Below are 19,350 nucleotides of genomic sequence, written 5' to 3' on the forward strand. Positions count from 1 at the left end.
CTCTAGAAAAATGTACATTTTTAAAACTGCAAGACATTATCTTAAGTCTCCAGTGATGTCTTAAATGTTTTAATTTTGCTCTGTCCTGCTTCTTTAGATGTTGAAATGTAATAACAGCTGCACACTAGACCACTTTTCTTTTTTCCACATGTCAGACAATGGAATCTAGAAGAGAGATCTCCAAGGTAAGTGCCAAAAAAGCTGGCACTGAGCTGGAAGCAGTGTAACTGTGTCAACATGGCACTGTGCTCAAAGCTACAATCAGTACAGTGTATTGGCAACCAAGCTGCTATTTCCACAGGGTATAATTTCATGTCGTACTGACAAAAGTAGATCATTACATTACCTTGCAATTTTAAAAATGAAAAATATTGCATGATATAGACATGTCTGTTATCCTTGCCTTTAGCAGTAAGCTGGATTTGAAGGAAGACATAGAGGGAACTCCTCAAAGAGTCAGCGTGGAATGAACAAGAAGAGAGGAAAAAAAAAGTCCCAGAAGTAAGGGTCAAACAACATGTCACCAACAAATTAACCTTGTTAGCTTTCTGTGCAGTACAGACTGCTTGTTTTCTTTAACAAAATTTGATTTTGACCCAAGTACAATTTAACAGGAAAGATCACAGATTATTCACTCATTTAACATGAATTTAGTTGTTCCTTTCATTAGTCACCATAAAGAATTTTACATCTCTGGGGAGGTGGAGGGGGAGGAGGAAAGAAACAATAGGAAAAGAAATATGAGGTACCTGGTGTAATCTACAGGAGCTGAACTAGATCCATCAGCTGCTGTTACTTTTCTTCTCATTTTTCCCTTTGCTGCTTCTTGTTTAACTTTGCTGCTGGTTGGCTCAGGTTTCTCAACAGGTTCAATTGCAGGTGGCACATTTTCTCCACTCACAATCTCATTGTCAGTTTCCTGGATAAGTTTAATCTTTTTGGCGGGGTTGTTAAGAAAAGCAGATTTATTCTTTTCCAGAGTTTGCTCTCCTTTTTCACCATCAGGTTCAGTCTTCCCCTTTGGTGATGTTTTTGATTCAGCAGTTTCTGGTTTAGGTGCCTTTATGGAAGTGGCTTCATGTTCTTTATCAACCTTTTCCTCTACTTTTCTTTTTTCAGGTTCTGCATTAGAAGGTTTGCTTTTTTCCGCAGGTTTTTTTGACTTGTCCTTTTTGTTGGAGGGCTTCTCTGACTTGGTTTCTTTTGGATGGTCTTTCTTTGCCTTTTTCTCCTTGGCTGGTCTGGTTTCTGAGTGATCTTTTGTCACTTTTGGGTGAACTTTCCGTGGACTACCAAGACACTTTTGAGAAGATGTTTTAACATTGTTTGTCTTTTGTAACTCCTCCTTCACTTTTTTTACAGGAGGTTCTGTTCGAGGAGATATTTCATGATCAGTGTCCACCTTCTCTTGGGAAGCTTTATCTGGTTTTATTATACTGTCTTTCTTAGGAGGAACAGCCACTTCTACTTTCTGCTTTGTCTTGTCAGTTTTTGCTTTTGGCTTACCCTCCTCTTTTTTCTCCTTTTCAGACACTGGTTTGACAGCAATAGAATCTGCTTCCATAGGCTCATCTCTCACAGGGGTGGCATCATCTCTGCTTGGGAGCAGGAATAGAGAGTCCATTTTAACATCTGCTGCTGTAACTGGCTCTCTTCGTTTTCTCATGCCTTCTAATAATTCAGCACTGGGAACTCCTTCATTCTCATTCCCTTTTCTTCTCTTCTGGTGTTTTTTATGTTTAGTGGGAGACTGGCCTCTACATACTGAAGACCTTGAATATGAATGGTACCTTCTGTATGGGGGTGATCTTGACCTTGAACGGTGATAACCATGTGACCTTGACCTAGAACGATTGTGACGACTCTTCCCTTTGCCTCTTCTGGGATATGGTGGCGATAGCAAGTCAGAACGAGAATGGGAGTGACTAAATGATCGAGAGTAGGAGCAAGTGCGAGAAGAACCCAGTCTTGACTTTGAGTAGGTATATGAACTTCTAGAGTAAGAAGAAGCACGATGGGGAGACTGGGACCTTAAAGAAAACAGAAAACACACTCGCACACACTCAGAGGAATTTAATTCAGAACAGTAATTTCTTCCTAAATTTGGTTTGGTTCGTTTTTTCCTCTCCATATGCTTATGTCAAAGCTTCTTTCACTGCTGACAAAATGGTACTGCAGATCGAAGAACCTGATCACATGTAAAAGTTTCTGCTTACAAGACAGAACAGCTGCTGCTTTGTTAGTTTAAAACATGCAGGAAGGGAACCTCTATTTCCATTCCCTTCTATTGCATGAACTACCATAGCTATTGCCTGATTTAAGGTGGTGTATACTGGCCTCTACTGGTATGTGAGCATTTCTCACTGCACAACTGCATGCAGTGCAAATCATTTTTGTTGCAGTAAGGTGCAAAAAGAGCAAGTCTTAATGGCTACAGCACAGTATCAAACGTCAAGAAAAGACAGTAAAGCTCAATTTTACAATGCCGCCTTAGTCGATTTAACTTCACTACTTATTTGGCCATAGGTACAGGATGCAAAATACTTGTACTGCACCCTTACATACAGGCCTATTTAATCCACACTTCTAGGCAGATGTCCTAGCAAGATCTTGCACATACCTCTAGCTCTAACCAAGGATAGTGACCACATTTCAAGAAAAATCATATCTAAAAGCTTCTAAACTCAGCCTCTAGTAACTTGACTCAAGGCCATTACTCTAGGAAAGATGCTGACAGCATTACTAAGAGAGAGCTATTCAGACTCCTGCCCAAGTGAATTCTGGGGACAGAAAACATCAGCTACCCCAAGTTTTTTCTTCACAAGTTTTCCTTTTATTATTTTTTAAAGAACCATTTCACGTTATTCCGCATATGTTCATTAGCATCATTCCTCCTCTCAAAGTCCTTCACCAATTTAAGATTTCCTTACAAACAAGTCTGGTCTTTTCATCCCTAAGACAAATTTAACAATGTCAACAAAATACTAGTGAAAGCCACCAGTTTGCACTCCAGGTTAAAATCTCTCTGTGTATCCACAAGAGATAAAAGAGGAGGTGAAGACAATTTCTCTCCCATACCTCCTCCGAAAGTGCTTTGAGGTAATGGTTACATTCAGAATAGGGAGACGCAGAAAACCCAGGCACTAGACCTCTTCAGGTTCTGGCCTCCTCACGGCTGTCAGGAGGTGAAGGGTGTCACTGCAGAGAAGCTTTAGTAAAAGAGACACCTGCTCCTCAGCAGCTGCTGCCACACTGCAACTCTCAGTCAACTGTAATCTCTGCCGTAGCTGAGCTAGTAACCTTCACATGAAACACCTCTCACTGCTAACCCCTTCAATCATCCAATCCATCTAACAATAGAGAGCTTGAGTGGAACTCCTCCTGATTCTTCTAGACAATCTGCTTCTTCATTACAATATGTAAAGCAGTTACCTGGAAAACAAACGTCTACGATCCTTTTGAATCTTTTTATATTCCATCAGTTCCTTAGCAAAATCATTTGTAAACTCATCAAGTCTGGACTTTTTCTTTCCCCTGTTAAAAAAGGTTTGACTTCTGTTACAATTATAGTTTGACCTTTATTACAAAAAGACACCAACAAACAAAACATGACCAACATGAGAAAATGTATACTGCATGCAAATGCAAAAGGTGAACATCTTATTTAAGCAAAACCAGTTTAGAATTCCTACAGTTTTAGGGAAAGTTTTGGAATGACATTCGTCTTGTTTTAGTTTTGCATGTTTACCATCTGCAACGAAAAAGTCTATTGGACAAAACACTATGTCACTTTTGCTTAGGTCAGATGCACTTGAGTGTAACTGCAGTCCAATCTGCTGTGGAAATACAAACATGAAAAACAACACAACTTCATTGAGCCAAATACTTACTCCTCTTTAAGCCTCTGTTGCTCTCTGTAAAACTCCTCCCTAGGTAAAGGGGGTGCTTGTGTCCTTGGGATGGTATTTGGATGAGCCACTGGTACTGCTCTTGGTCCCCAAGCTGATGACGTGTTTGCAGGAGCTGGTGGATATCCTGGAGGGGGGGCAGTGCACCCAGCAGGTAGAGGCTGCCCAGATGGAAACTGAGGAGGAAGCAGTGGTGGTGGTACCACCTGTGGAAGAGGAAGTGCATGTGGTGGTGGAAGGTACAAGGGAGGTGGAGGCACAGGCACAAAGACCGGTGTTGATGTGGGTAGTGTTGGGGCCTGAGTCCTTTGGGTACATTCATCCCGTGGGAGTCCTCGACTTGAACTTCTAAAGAAACCCAAAACACAAGTCACTATTTGTTACACTCTGCCCTGATTTTAAAGAAGGAGGCGAATGAAGGAGGAGCATGGTGGCGAGCATTTCTTGTTCTCAACTTAAGCATTTTTCTCCCTGCTTTCTGTTCATTTGAGACTACACTCATTTCTCAATCCTCATACTTGCCTTCCACACCCTCACCCCCAACAGTTCCCTCCATCTTCTCTCCTTATACTCAGCTTTGCAACTGTGGATGGAGGCTGCCCGTGTCTAAAAGAGACTCCCACCTCCCATCTGTCAAGTGCCCACCGTTCCTCTGCCACTCCTTGGTACACTTAATACTTCACACTTCTGATCTTCAGAGTATCTTCAGAGATAGATCTTAACTCATCTTCTCTCGAACTTCTTTTAACTTCTTCTCCATACACTTCCTATGTTGTTGCCTCATGATGATCTTTGGCCCATTCTTGTCCCTGAAGCATTATTGTCTTGCTTACTGAATCTGAGGTTTTAGACAATCTGTGGGGTGGATCCTGGTTTTTGTTTTGACTCATCTTTAAGATTTTATAAGCACAATGCACCCTTACAATCTATCCATAACTAATACATACCAAAAGGAAGGAATAACTTGACACTGCAATAATAGACAAAACAGACTCTCTCCAACTGAGAGAGAGCAGCTTGGCTATTTGAGATGACTAAATTGAAGAAATTCAGAATTGTCATAAAATGACAGCCTTGACTTTTCCAATAATTTCCTCAATCAGTATCAACTGAGTTGTGAAAAAAAAAAAAAAGAATGCTGGAGGCTAATTTCTATTGGGAAATTAATTTCTTCAGCCCCATTCTGCCAGTAATCAAAAGGGTGGCTTTCCACCTGATCCTTTATTTCATTTTTATATGTAATTATGGTTTCCTCAAAAAATGTTCATTTTTCAGAGTCCTGAAAAAGAGTCATGTACTGGAGTTTAAGTTTAAATATTCTTACTGCAAGCACAGATCCCTTTGTTAAGACCAATTCAAATTAAGCCATTTAAAAATTAATTACACTTGTATTCTCCACAACTACCTGTGCATGCTTATTTCATTATAAATCACCTTGTACAAGTTCTGTGTTACGGCCTCATTTAACAAGTTATAAGTAGCAGTATGTTGCATTTCTGTAGAATACCTACAGTTCCCAGCCTGGTCTGCCACGTGCTGAGCGAATTGGACTGGCTCTCATTGGATGACCTTTTGGAGTGGGGAGAGGAAAGAGAAAAAAAAAACATTCAGTTTATTTGAAGATAAGTTTTTAAAATAAATTCTGAAGTTACAGTTATTTACCAGTTGTGGGTATTGATTGTCCTTGGGGGCCAAGAAGACTTGGTAATGCTGGCTGTCTTAGTGGAGGCACATGATAGCCCTTGTGATAAAACACTAACAGTTAGAAAATAAGCTACTAAAATACAAGAATCACTGCAGATATTGAAATAAAATTTACCTCCTGTTCCAACTCCAACAAACTGATGATTGACAGAGAGGAAGATTTAGGAAGTTCAGCAGCAGTCACCAGAGCAGCAAGAGGTAGAACTACATCAACATCACTACAAAAAAACCCAGATTTTTATTATTCAAACAATGTTTTGAAGTGCCACTTGAAATATAAAGTCCAAGGTGAGAAAAGGCTGGCTACTGTAATTGGAAAAAAAAAATAAAATATCTTCACCAGATTTACAAATGTGAATTTGGCTGATTCCAAAGGAAGCACTGACGAGAAGTCTGTTTGAACTACCGGCATCTAAAGAGAAAGCTCACGGGGAAAATATTTTATGAAGCTAGCTGCACATGAAAGGATTAGAGTACATGTAACCCACACACTGAATCTCAGCTTTGGAAGATGCAAGAACTGAAATTCTATTAAGAAATATTTATGTGCTAGTTCAGCCCTTAAAGGTTCTTTCCATTTGTGATCCTTTGTATTCAACGGTACAGCTGAGCCTGACAGCCTTCTGGGCAGAGTGGCTGTTTGCATTCAAGGCATAAAGTTGGAAGGACATAAGCCCTAAACAAAAGTACAGACTTCTAATGTCTTTTCATGGCTTCACTGGCTTGCAAACTTAGACTGTCATGTTTGTAAATACTTCAAATTTACAGTGTTTCAATGTTAATTATCCAAAACTGTATGCATCACTGACTACACGGTGTATTGCCAAGGATGACTCTGAGTTATTGTCATATTGATGGTAGAAATACTGTAGAAAAGAAAACACATGGTCAATTTTACCTCTAATTGTGCTTTTACACTTTTGATGAAAAGATCATTTCCTCAGTACTGAGGAGAAATGAATGCACTCCAGAAGGTCTGACATAACTAATTGGTTACTGTAGGAATTGCTAGTTGCTTAAAATCAAAGGGCTCCCGGGGAAAAAAACTTCCTCTTTCAGGGTAAACCTGTACTGGATGACTGATAAGGGAACCAAATAAAAAATACTTCTGAGAAAATTCTTGCATGAGGCACACTTCCAGCTTATGAAAGTGTCCTCATTCAAAGTAAATACAAAAACCAGAACGGACACAATTGTCTGGAACTGTCACTAATGATACACAGATTGCTAGCAGAGAATCTCAAGAAGAAGAATCAAACTTCAGCATTTTGGTGTCTTTTATAGTCACGTTGATCTATAGATTTACTTACTGAAAAGGTCCACCTGGCTTTTCAGCATGGAGAGATGGGGACACTGCTGGAGGGAGGTCAGAGACAACAGCAGGAGATTGACTGACTGGCAGCCCAGCTGCCCCAGGCCACTGACCAGGGGCCAGTGATGAGGAAGCAGCAGCAGAACGAGGAGCCAAAGAAGCCGGTGGAATCATGAGTGGATCCTGCTCTCTGGAAACTGTTGGCTGGAGCAGAGGCTGCAGGTTGCGTGTTACTGTTTGTCTCACGAGGGGTGGTGGAGGTGGTGGCTGCTGCTGCTGCTCCATCTGACTGCCGTAGCCAGTTCCATTTTTGAAGCTGTTCACAGCCTAGAGGCAGAAAAACATTTCTGCAAAGGGACTATGAGACTTCAGTATATATACCAACAAAAGCCTCCACAGAGTAAAATTACTTGTGTATTCCTGTAAATGCTATCAATCCTAAACTAAATCAACATACAGATGTATGAACACATCACATTAAACACTGATATTAATGACTGGTAACTCAGAGTGTTTGTATTTAAAGTAGTTCAGTGTTAACACCAAATGTGAAAGTGAGGCCATCATGTTAAGCAGAAGTATGACCCGAATTTGCCAGATTGTCTCTCAAGAGTTGTAACCTTCTGTAACGACAGATAATGTATTTGAGAAGTAAATTTAGCCTTATTCCATTTAGCCTTGCTTAAGGACATGTAAAATAATATTTTCTTCCCTTTCAGCTTTTTACAAATAGACTTTTCCTACAAACAGTTTATGTAAAAGTCATCACGTTACCTGCCGTAGGAGCTTGTTGGCAATTAAAGCATCGGGAGAAACGCCTGTCTGATGACATGTTGGGCATGTATGTTCCCCAGATTCTAGTAATGCTGTTCTAATACCTGTGAATAATTAGAATCATCAAAATAGTTTTTTAGCCAAAATAAGGAAATTTTTGGATTTATAATCAATTCTAAAAGCACGTATATGCTTAATGGGTGAATATGGTCTTGAATTAAGAACATGAAGCTATCAACAGCATAAAAAATTATAATGTTTCAACAGCGTAAAAAATTTCTAGTATGCAGCACATAACTACCCAGTTTTGATATTTCACTGTGTTAACATTTGAGGATGTAGAGTAGGCTGCATCTTGATGTTTGGATGCGTCTTTTATCCACTATCTAGTACAGTGAGGAGTCACCAACCTCAAGGTTAATGAATAAAACACATCTCAAAAAGCCATTAGTAGGTTCGAGTTCTGAAAGTTTTAACTAACTCTCCTGTGGAGAAGAATGTGGATTAAATGCCTAAATATGCATTTGTTGCAGACCACAGTAAGTCACCAGCGTTGGCTCTATAGTTTTGTATGGGGGAAAGGGCTGTGAACAGACTAAATGCATTTGATAACTAACACTGTAATCACCTACTCAATTAAGACTTTCCTCATACTTGTCCTTCTGCATGTAAAGAGAGTTTAACTAGATACGTAAAAAGGGAAAAAAGCTTTCTGCCTTTTTTTTTCCTTTCTAAGAGAAGAGTCCTTTCCTGTTCAGGATATACTTAAGTATTAAATGGAGCTGTGTAGTGGTTTAGACCACGCGGCCGCTACCCCTCCCCCACAAAGGGAGTGAAATACAAAGCCCCAAGACTGAAATAAGGAAAGGTTTAATACAACAGTGCAATAGCAACACAACAAATAACAACAATAATAACAGTAATAGTGATAGCAATGAACAGAGCAAAATAGCTACCAAATACAGCAGTTTGAAGCACGATGTACAAAACCACGAGTGCACCGCGCTCCGCGCCAGGAAAATGTGACCTGCCAGGATGTGACGTCCACATGGTATCTGAATAACCCGGCTAGAGCTTCCCCCCCCACTGCTGGGGAAACTTAACCCTATCCTGGTTAAACCAGGACATAATCCACCCCTTTATTCTATACCATGTGCGTCACATCCAGCTGCCACTTAGCAATGAGCATTGACAAAGAAAAATTAACAAAAGCACAGTATAACTCACGGTGTGTTTTCACCCACAATCAAGTCCCCTTGTGGTACGCATCGGACCTCTCCATCCTTCTGCATCACCCACCAGGTGCACCCAGGTCCTTGAGCAAAAACAATCCCGTGGATGGGTTTGCCTTTGCCCGGCGCAGGACTAACCCAGACCATTTTTCCCAGCAGGTCCCTCATGCGCACCACAGGGACTCTGTCCCCATCCACAACACGTGGAAGTTTTGACTGAGCCGGGCCAGCTCGATTGGCAGATCCTCTTGTGTTCACTAACCAAGTGGCCTTTGTCAGATGTGTGTCCCAGTGTTTGAAGGTTCCACCCCCCATTGCTCTCAATGTAGTTTTTAACAGTCCATTGTAGCGCTCGATCTTCCCGGAGGCTGGTGCGTGGTAGGGGATGTGGTAGACCCACTCGATGCCGTGTTCTTCTGCCCAGGCATCTATGAGGTTATTTCGGAAGTGAGTCCCGTTGTCCGACTCAATCCTCTCTGGGGTGCCGTGTCGCCACAGGACTCGCTCTTCAAGGCCCAGAATGGTGTTTCGGGCGGTGGCGTGGGACACTGGATAAGTTTCGAGCCATCCAGTGGTTGCTTCCACCATTGTGAGCACGTGGCGCTTGCCTCGGCGGGTCTGTGGCAGTGTGATGTAGTCGATCTGCCAGGCCTCTCCATATTTATATTTCATCCATCGATCTTCATTCCGCTGGGGCTTCACCCGTTTGGCTTGTTTGATTGCAGCACATATCTCACATCCGTGGATGATCTCTGCGATGGTGTCAATGGTGAGGTCCACCCCTCGATCTCGAGCCCACCTATATGTTGCATCTCTGCCTTGGTGGCCCGAAGTCTCATGGGCCCACCGGGCTATGAACAGTTCACCTTTACGCTGCCAGTCCAAGTCCACCTGAGCCACCTCAATCTTAGCAGCTTGGTCTGCCTGCTGGTTATGCTGATGTTCATCAGTGGCTCGACTCTTGGGTATATGGGCGTCCACATGGCGCACCTTCACAACGAGGTTCTCCACCCAGGCTGCAATGTCCTGCCATACTTCAGCGGCCCAGATGGGTTTGCCCTTGCGTTGCCAGTTGTTCTGTTTCCATTGCTGCAACCACACCCACAGGGCACTTGCCATCACCCACGAGTCAGTGTAGATATAGAACCTCGGCCACTTTTCTCGCTCAGCAATCTCCAAAGCCAATTGGATGGCTTTCACCTCTGCAAACTGGCTTGATTCACCTTGTCCCTCAACAGCTTCAGTGGTTTCTCGTGTGGGATTCCACACTGCAGCCTTCCATCGTCGATGTTTTCCCACAATGCGACAAGACCCATCAGTGAACAGGGCATATTGTTTTTCTTCCTCTGGCAGCTCGTTATATGGTGGAGCCTCCTCAGCACGTTTCACCTCTTGTTCTGGTGACATCCCAGCATCTTTGCTCTCTGGCCAGTTCATGATCATTTCCACTAATCCTGGGGGGTCGCGGTTCCCTATTCGAGCCCGTTGTGTTATCAACGCAACCCATTTACTCCACGTGGCATCTGTTGCATGATGTGTGGAGGGAGCCTTTCCTTTGAACATCCATCCCAGCACTGGCAGTCGAGGTGCCAGGAGGAGCTGTGTCTCAGTGCCGACCACTTCTGAGGCAGCTCGAATTCCTTCATACGCTGCCAGTATCTCCTTCTCAGTCAGGGTATAGTTAGCTTCAGAGCCTTTGTACCCCCGGCTCCAAAAGCCTAGAGGTCGGCCTCGGGATTCCCCATCTGCTCTCTGCCAAAGGCTCCAGGAAGGGCCATTCTCCCCGGCTGCGGTGTAGAGCACGTTCTTAATCTCCTGCCCTGTCCGGACTGGCCCGAGAGCCACTGCCTGGGTAATCTCCTGCTTAATTTGTTCAAAGGCTTGTTGTTGCTCTGGGCCCCATTTAAAATCGTTCTTCTTGCGGGTTACGTGGTAGAGAGGGCTCACAATCAGGCTGTAGTTTGGGATGTGCATCCTCCAGAACCCCACAGCGCCCAGGAAAGATTGAGTCTCTTTTTTGGTGGTTGGTGGGGCCATGGCTGTTATCTTGTTTATCACCTCCACTGGGATGTGGCGACGCCCATCTTGCCATTTTATTCCTAGGAACTGAATCTCCCTTCCAGGCCCCTTAACTTTCTGTCGCTTGATGGCAAAACCAGCCTTCAGAAGAATTTCAATTACCTTCTTTCCTTTCTCAAAGACTTCCTCAGCTGTGTCCCCACATACAATGATATCATCAATGAACTGCAGGTATTCTGGAGCCCCACCTTTCTCCAGTGCAGTATGGACCAGTCTATGGCAAATGGTGGAGCTGTGTTTCCACCCCTGGGGCAATCGATTCCAGGTGTACTGGATACCCCTCCAAGTGAACGCAAACTGTGGCCTGCACTCTGGTGCTATTGGAATGGAGAAAAACGCGTTAGCGATGTCAATCGTGGCGTACCACTTGGCTGCCTTCGACTCCAGCTCATACTGGAGCTCTAGCATGTCCGGCACTGCAGCACTCATCGCTGGCGTAACTTCATTCAGGCCACGGTAGTCCACGGTCAGTCTCCATTCGCCATTAGGTTTTCTCACTGGCCATATAGGGCTGTTGAAAGGTGAGTGAGTCTTGCTGATCACCTCCTGGCTTTCTAGTCGACGGATCAGCTGATGGATGGGGACCAGGGAATCTCGGTTAGTACGGTACTGCTGCCGGTGCACCGTCTTGGTAGCAATTGGCACTCGCTGCTCTTCAACCTTAAGCGACCCCACCACCGAGGGATCCTCTGAGAGGCCGGGTAAGGTGGACAATTGCTCAACCTCCTCCAGGGCAGCTACACCAAAGGCCCACCGGTACCCTTTTGGGTCTTTAAAGTACCCTCTCCTGAGTTAATCTATGCCTAGGATGCACGGGGCATCTGGGCCAGTCACAATGGGGTGCTTATGCCAGTCCTTCCCAGTTAAGCTTACTTCAGCCTCTAATAGGGTCAGCTGTTGGGACCCCCCTGTCACTCCGGAGATGCAGATGGATTCAACCCCACTGTGGCTTGATGGCATCAGGGTGCACTGTGCGCCAGTGTCTACCAAGGCCTTGTATTCTTGTGGTTCTGATGTGCCAGGCCATCGGATCCACACCTTCCAGTAAATCCGATTATCCCTTTCCTCCACCTGGCTGGAGGCAGGGCCCCTCTAATCCTGCTCACCATCACTCACTTGATCTAAGAGTGACTCCTGCAGGAATGACTTCCTGGTCCCCTCAAGAAGGTCAGGCATACTGCTGGCCATTCTATTCTGTCTGGGGGATTTCTGACTAGACACTGGAGCTGCATCTCTCTTGGAAGACTCCCCTTTCATGGTGGTCTTCCCTTTCAGTTGCTGTACTCGTGCAGCTAGGGCGGAAGTGGGCTGCCCATGCCACCTTCGCATGTTCTCCCCATTGTCGCGGAGGAAGAACCACAGGGTGCCCCGTGGTGTGTACCTTCTACCGCCCTTCTCTTGGGTGGGGAAACACCTGCCTCTAATGGCTGAGACATCGGCCCGTGCAGGTGAAACATAGGACATTTCCTGTTCCATTTTTTGGAGCCTCTGAGACAGTTCCTCTATGGCTGAAACCCAGGCATGTTGGGAGGAAGGGAGACTTCCCTCATAGTGCCGGAGCTGCATAGTCACTTCATCCACTGTCTGATTGTCTCGCCACCAGGATGCTGCTGCTAATGCTTTGGAATGTCCCTCTAGTCCACTCTGCAGGAACTTCCGCCACATCAGCTGTGTGCAAGGGACCAGATCTGGATCCAATGGTGACTGCTCATCATTCAGATCACCATAGATCATATCAAACACAGCCATTTCCCTGAGGTTTTGGATGCCTTTCTCCATGTCGGTCCACTTGCCTAACCGACATAGAGAATCGTCCTTGTAGGGGTACCTCTCCCTCACAGCGAGCAGGAGTCGCTTCCAAAGGCTGAGGGTTTGAGCCTGTTTCCCTATTGCCTTGTCAATACCAGCCTGCTTGGCTAAATGTCCAACCTGCTTGGCCTCTCTCCCCTCCAATTCCAAACCAGCAGCTCCAGTATCCCAGCACCAGAGCAACCAGGTGCAAATTTGCTCGCCTGGAAGGCGGCCGAAATCCTTCCGCATATCTCGCAACTCACTGAGGGATAGAGATCGGATGATTACCTCCGGCTCTTCCTCCTGCTCTCGTGATGGGTCTGGTTCATTATCACCCTGTGCACTGCGAGGGGATTTTTTGGTATATTTGGTTTTCCGTATCGGGGCAACTGATATTGGTACTGCTTGTCCCTCTGGCTCAGCTGCTGTGCTGGTGGAGGCGACCGGTACTGGCGCTGCCTGTCCCCCTGGCCCAGCTGCTGTACCAGCATGCTCACTTTCAGACCCTGCAGCTCTTTCGCCCCCTTGAGGGCAGTGATCAGTGTTAAGGGCAATGCGGTAAGCATGGGCAAGCCCCCAGCACATCGCAGCGAGCTGCATCTCCCGGGGTTTGTCAGATTGGCAGCACACCTTTTTCAAACACTCCACCAGTTTATCAGGACTCTGCACTTGTTCAGGAGTAAAGTCCCAGAACGTTGGGGGTGACCACTCACTCAGGCACTTGCCCATCTTCTCCCACATACCTAGCCATTTATAACTATCTGCCCCCAGGGCAGGTTTCCAGGTGGTGCTATTGTTGGAGAAGTACCGCATGGCCCAAAACAAGATCTGGCAGGCATTTAGAAAGCATTGTGCTGCAAACACACTGGCCAGGAGGCTCCAGGGATAGCTGAAACTCTCAAAAACCGAGAGAATCTCTTCCCCTGGCTCACCCACAGAGGGGCTGAGACCCCAAACAAAAGCCCAGGCAGCAAACAGGTATTGGTTCACCCCCACAAGCAGCGAAACGAGCCCATTATAAGCAGACAGTAACCAGTAGAGCAAAACAAGTCCCTTGATACATTTTCCACCGAGAACAAACACCAGCACTGGGAACACACAGGGGATATAAGGATTAATCCAGCCCCACCACGCAAGCAAATTGCCCAGCATTGTAAACGCTTATCAAACAATACAAGTAAAACCAGAAAAAATTACACCTAACAGATTGCTCTAACACTTCTCCTTTTGTCCTTATTTCAGTCTTCTCCAGCCTCACGTTGGAGCGCCAAAGTTGTAGTGGTTTAGCCCCCGCCGGGGTCTGAGACCACACGGCTGCTGCCCCTCCCCCACAAAGGGAGTGAAATACAAAGCCCCAAGACTGAAATAAGGAAAGGTTTAATACAACAGTGCAATAGCAACACAACAAATAACAACAATAACAATAACAGTAATAGTGATAGCAATGAACAGAGCAAAATAGCTACCAAATACAGCAGTTTGAAGCACAATGTACAAAACCACGAGTGCACCGCGCTCCGCGCCAGGAAAAAATGTGACCTGCCAGGATGTGACGTCCGCATGGTATCTGAATAACCCGGCTAGAGCTCCCCCCCACTGCTGGGGAAACTTAACCCTATCCTGGTTAAACCAGGACAAGCTGGTAACAAAGTAATTGCGTTATCTCCTATTTCTACTTTCAGAAGATCAAATGTGATGGTTTGAATTAACAAACACTTACATTCATCACAGTAACTGCTTCCACAGCAGGCAATATCAACTGCATCAGTCATTATATCTTTACAAATGAGACATAACAACTCGTCTGGAATAGGATTATCATCATCATCATCATCTGAAGATGAGGATGGCTCCTCTGGTAAAAAGGGAGGCTTTTCCTTCTTTCCTCTGGCATAAGCATCCCTGGAGGGGGGATGGGGAAGGAAAAAAAAAAAAAAAGTTAAAGATGGGTAAGGGAGAACTTTCCCAAGCTTTGGATTTTATCAAAGGAAGGTAATAGATGGAATTCTTCTCACTCCACATTAGCCTTCAAAAACATAGGCATTTAGTTTAAACTACTTTTCTATAGCCACAAAACCAGAAGAGAGATGGGGGAATAATGTTCCTTCCACGGAACTCTCCCATTCTTTGGATCAATTAAGAAATTAGCTCAGACTAGAAAAGCCATTTTTTGACAGCTAGAAATCAGATGTAATGAATCCCACCTCTCCTTTGCCAGAGGGTAAATGTAAATTGCAGGCTCTGTATAAAGTTAGTCTTCAAGTAATTACATTTTATGAATGAAAGTCTGTGTTACAGCTTCTACAGAAGGAGATCCATGACAGAAAAACAGAGGTGCTACCAAGTGCATTTTAAAACAGCCACTCTTGTCAGCACACAGCAGGATTTTCTTGGGTTACAGCAACAGGAAAACGTCACTCTGCTTCACACATGGGATTTGATAAATGTCAGGGAGAGGAAATCTCACTCCAACAGCTATTTGTTAAATTTTTCAAGAAGTCTTCGAAACAGAAAACAGAAGCAAAAGGAGCTTTCAAAGAGAACAACTCCACTGTAAACACAACTGAAATGTTTTGTAGAAATACAGATTCTTAGCATAACACAGGTTTAACCAACTTCCAGGGGCATGAACAGTGGGACCACTCTATTTTAATATTAGAAATCATCACAGGTTTTAAGGTTAAGATACAATGACAGTGCTTCTTCCCCCGCAATTACAGATGCTGGCCAGCTTGGTGGCATTGCCACTCAGACACTGACACGTGGCTTCTCTCCTTCACTTTTTGGTCAGACCAGCTAATTCCATACTCACGCATTAATAATTGGTATTGCATATTTTCCAGTCTTTGTCAACATTGCACCCTTTGTACTGGGATCTTCTACCTCCACCATGAAACTCCTGGGAATTCCTGTGCTCTTTTTAAGTCTGGGAACAGACTCAAAATTTCTGTCCTGTTAAGAAAAGAATTGCAGACATATCTCATCTTAAGATGTTAAATGAATTTCAATTATTATTTTAAGCAGGAAAAGCCTCTAACCCTCTCCTTTTACCTAGACTAAGGGTTGCTCGACTGAAATACTCGTTTTCCTAAATGAATATAGCCAGGATGCTCCAAAGGCTCAAGCAGTGTTCTGAACTCATTCAACATTCTTTGGCTTAACTTCAGGGTCCTTAAGGGTGAAATATCCCTCAGCTCCCCATCCCCTCAGAGGAGGGGCACAAACCCCCTCCTCCTCCAAAGCGCAGTTCAGAGGGAGAGCTTAATGCAGGGCTCTGGATCGGCCACTGGGGACACTGATATTCACCACCTATGGATGAAGGTTGAATTTATGCCTCATGCCTATACATTCCGTGACTAACGTTAAATGGCATGAATTAAGTGATTAAATGACATGAATATTCAACCAGAGACTTGTGTAATTAAAACATACAAATTTTCAATAGATGGGGTCAAGAGAAACATCTTTTAATGCAAAGTACTAAAAACTGTGAACTGTCATTAAAAAGAGTTAAAACCAGAAATATTTCCAATAATATTGAAATAGATGAAAATATACATGAAAGTGCACAGAGAAAGATCTATGGACATATTTAATGTCCATGAGCTAGAACAAAGAGAATGTCACATTTATAATTCCAGATTTCCCTTAAATTTTGAAGGGGTTTGCACTGTTGCCATATAACCTCTGTGTTTCACCCCAAGAGAAACAGTTCTTAACATGAGTATTCATGTATTTGTTACATAACTGCCAAGGTAAAAAAATTTAAAATTAAGTAACACTAGAAGTCCCCCACAATCTTACCTCATTTGTGGGGCAGTTCTTCCTATAGTGGCCAGGTTTTCCACAATGAAAGCAAGTATATGATGGTGGAAGTGGACCCACGGGTTTCTTCATGTAACTAAAAGTTTTTTGGGAAAAAAGAAAAGGTATGCACGTGCCTCTCTTGTTCAAACAACCATCTCTACAATTTTTCCATAATCTTCAAAGAACGGATTTGACCTTATCAACACTTACTTGACTGGATCATACTGATGACAAGACTGTATCATCATAGCTTTTATTTTATCTTCTTCAGAAGCGTTGGCTTCAGCCAGATTGGAAGTCTGTTTAACAGGTAATTAATTATTTGACACAAACATCAGAATCACATTTAAGTCCACACAGCCAAAGACAACACCGCCCACCCAGTCCTGTAAAGAGCAGCACCACGCTAGCCGAGGTTGCATGGAAACAGCTGCTTATATGAAATAGAGTTGTCCTGAAGATGTTCTGGGGAGTCCTTACGCCATTACATGGTGTTTATGTGCCTGGTAACCTGCTTGAAAAGAGCATTCCTGGGCACTCAAAACCTTAGCCTCTGTCTGTACCTTACACAAAGACCTATGTAACCGATCCAGTTTTCCTCCAAGTGGACTGAAGCTGTGTGTAGAAAAAATTATACTATCCAGTATTTTCAAGCTGATTTTTAAGCTCCTGACTATTTGAAGGAGGAGATCTCTAATGTACATTTAACTGAGAGAGATGTATGCAAGTATGATTTACATTTTGCAGCATTAAAAGGACACACAACTTTATAGAGTCAGGGAAGTTGTTTTAGCTTGCTGAAATTCAGCTTCAGACACAGAAGCATTAAAAGCAATCAAGCTTTTATAATAGTGCAGCAAGGCAAAAGATTCTTTTCAGTACAATTTTGACCATCATGTGCTGTAGGCAGCCCAAACTGCATGTCCCCTGCCTACTAACTTCTTCATATTAAGTGATTTAACTACAGTCAGCACTACCTGCATTTTTTTTTCCAGCTGACTGTCCTTTTAGCATACAAATTGTAACAGAAACCTTACGCAGAACTAGATCTTCAAATTATGGAAGCCATCTGCTTTTTTTTTTAAGTAGTATTTGTTCAAATGCCTTTATTATTACACACTAGTCCAGATACAAGCAGGGCCTAAGGGAGTGATTGTGAATGATCTGGACCTTCAAGCAGCTGTCATTCAGATCAACCACTCATGGTTTTGGTTTTATGTGCATTCATTCACAAAAGCAACCAAGTATTTTCAACATCCTATGAAATCATTCCTGTTAACATTTACAGAAAACTTTACAGATACTTGACTAATTTGCGTGAACCCAAACAGTTTACAAAACACATCCAGAACCCACAAAGCATTACTAGGAATAGACCAAAATTCAACTATGGCATTCAATACACAGTAATAATCAAACAGAAAGCGCTCAACACATTGCCTCCATGCTAAGCCAGCCTGCACATCAGGGGTTAGAGTAAGTAACAGTTCTGAGCTGCCTTATGTAATGTTCCTGCATTTTTCTGACGTACTTGAATTTTCTCAAAGGCTTAAGTGTGTACGTCACTTGGGCAGTTTTTCACATGTTAGAGTAAAACTTCACATGAGTTTACAAAACCAAGGATGCGTTTAGGGACAGCACTAATGGAGACCAATTTCTTTTGGTGGCTACCTTCCAAACTTTGTGAGGGTTTTTTGGCCAAACGTACACAATTTAATTTCTACAGTGAGAGAGGGAAGAAGTTACTAGTGGGACAAGGTTTGTCTGTCTTAGAAATTAACTCCAGCCTTTATTTTCAGAAGAAAGAACTAGCTCCTCTGTGTTAGGCCCTGCCTTCTCTAATCTTCACAGATTTAAAGACTAGTAACTTAATTGGCTAGCACTAGTCCTTTTCACAAAGTGCAATCACTAGTGCTTTCCCAGACAAAGTTACACATTACTGAGCAAAAAAGCAAGCAGTTCCATAGCAAACCATGGCATTACAGCAGTTTCAGAAGGTCACATCTGCTAATATGCCACACATACACGTTGGTATATTCCTGCAAACAGGTACATTTGCACGATTTACACAGTCTGAATTCAAATCAATTAGATTCTGTTGTCCACTGTATATATACTACAATTTATGAAACTGTGTAACATTTGAAGCATGGATCTATAACTATAGTGACTAAAAACTCAAAAATAGCCATGCAATTGTCCATGTTACAGAAAGGCTCCTATTTTGGCTCTTGCAAACACTCCTGAAATGTCCATAACTTGCAGCCAATTAAATTCTTCTGTAAAAATTGTGTTACTTTCCAATGCAAAATTAATAAACCATATGAAAAATGGTAAGCAGCTTCTGAAGTGCTGCTTCTTTGTGTCTTAAAGATGAGTAATACTGCAACATAATGTTGAGGCTAGTAAGGTACTCCCCCCTTCTATCTTCCCAAACTGGGGACTACTCTTTACAGGATAGTATCAAAATAGACACACATTCTAAAGTTAAAATAAATCCGCTGAATTATTTAAAATTAAAGTTTTGTTCACATTACAACAGTTATCCAGATATAGGTCACAGTGGAACGTTTAAAAATATGAAGCAAACATTTTTCTTGAAGTGTTTGACAAGAATATATATATACCTTAGTAAGCTGGGCCAGAGAAATAGATGTAGATGAGTCCTCAATCTGTTCACAAAAAATTAAACACATATTCAAGTTCTACAGCCAAAACATAGCAAGAGTTAACCTCTACTGTA

At 43.2% G+C, this 19,350-nt stretch overlaps 1 protein-coding gene across 1 annotated transcript in view; it reads right to left on the reverse strand.

The window, feature by feature from the left end:
• LOC141949681 (E3 ubiquitin-protein ligase RBBP6-like) overlaps nucleotides 1-19,350 on the reverse strand; it is a 33,665-nt gene that overhangs the window by 2,113 nt on the left and 12,202 nt on the right. The window contains exons 5-17 of the mRNA XM_074883552.1: nucleotides 19,235-19,279; nucleotides 16,818-16,906; nucleotides 16,605-16,701; nucleotides 15,613-15,752; nucleotides 14,521-14,702; nucleotides 7,699-7,802; nucleotides 6,923-7,251; nucleotides 5,728-5,830; nucleotides 5,571-5,649; nucleotides 5,420-5,477; nucleotides 3,891-4,253; nucleotides 3,433-3,534; nucleotides 750-2,030 (exon numbers count right to left, since the gene is read on the reverse strand). Coding sequence (XP_074739653.1) covers nucleotides 750-2,030; nucleotides 3,433-3,534; nucleotides 3,891-4,253; nucleotides 5,420-5,477; nucleotides 5,571-5,649; nucleotides 5,728-5,830; nucleotides 6,923-7,251; nucleotides 7,699-7,802; nucleotides 14,521-14,702; nucleotides 15,613-15,752; nucleotides 16,605-16,701; nucleotides 16,818-16,906; nucleotides 19,235-19,279 — 2,972 coding nt within the window. The remainder of the gene's footprint in view (nucleotides 1-749; nucleotides 2,031-3,432; nucleotides 3,535-3,890; nucleotides 4,254-5,419; nucleotides 5,478-5,570; nucleotides 5,650-5,727; nucleotides 5,831-6,922; nucleotides 7,252-7,698; nucleotides 7,803-14,520; nucleotides 14,703-15,612; nucleotides 15,753-16,604; nucleotides 16,702-16,817; nucleotides 16,907-19,234; nucleotides 19,280-19,350) is intronic.

Source organism: Strix uralensis, chromosome 14 (genome assembly GCF_047716275.1).
Source record: "Strix uralensis isolate ZFMK-TIS-50842 chromosome 14, bStrUra1, whole genome shotgun sequence".
Classification (NCBI taxonomy): domain Eukaryota; kingdom Metazoa; phylum Chordata; class Aves; order Strigiformes; family Strigidae; genus Strix; species Strix uralensis.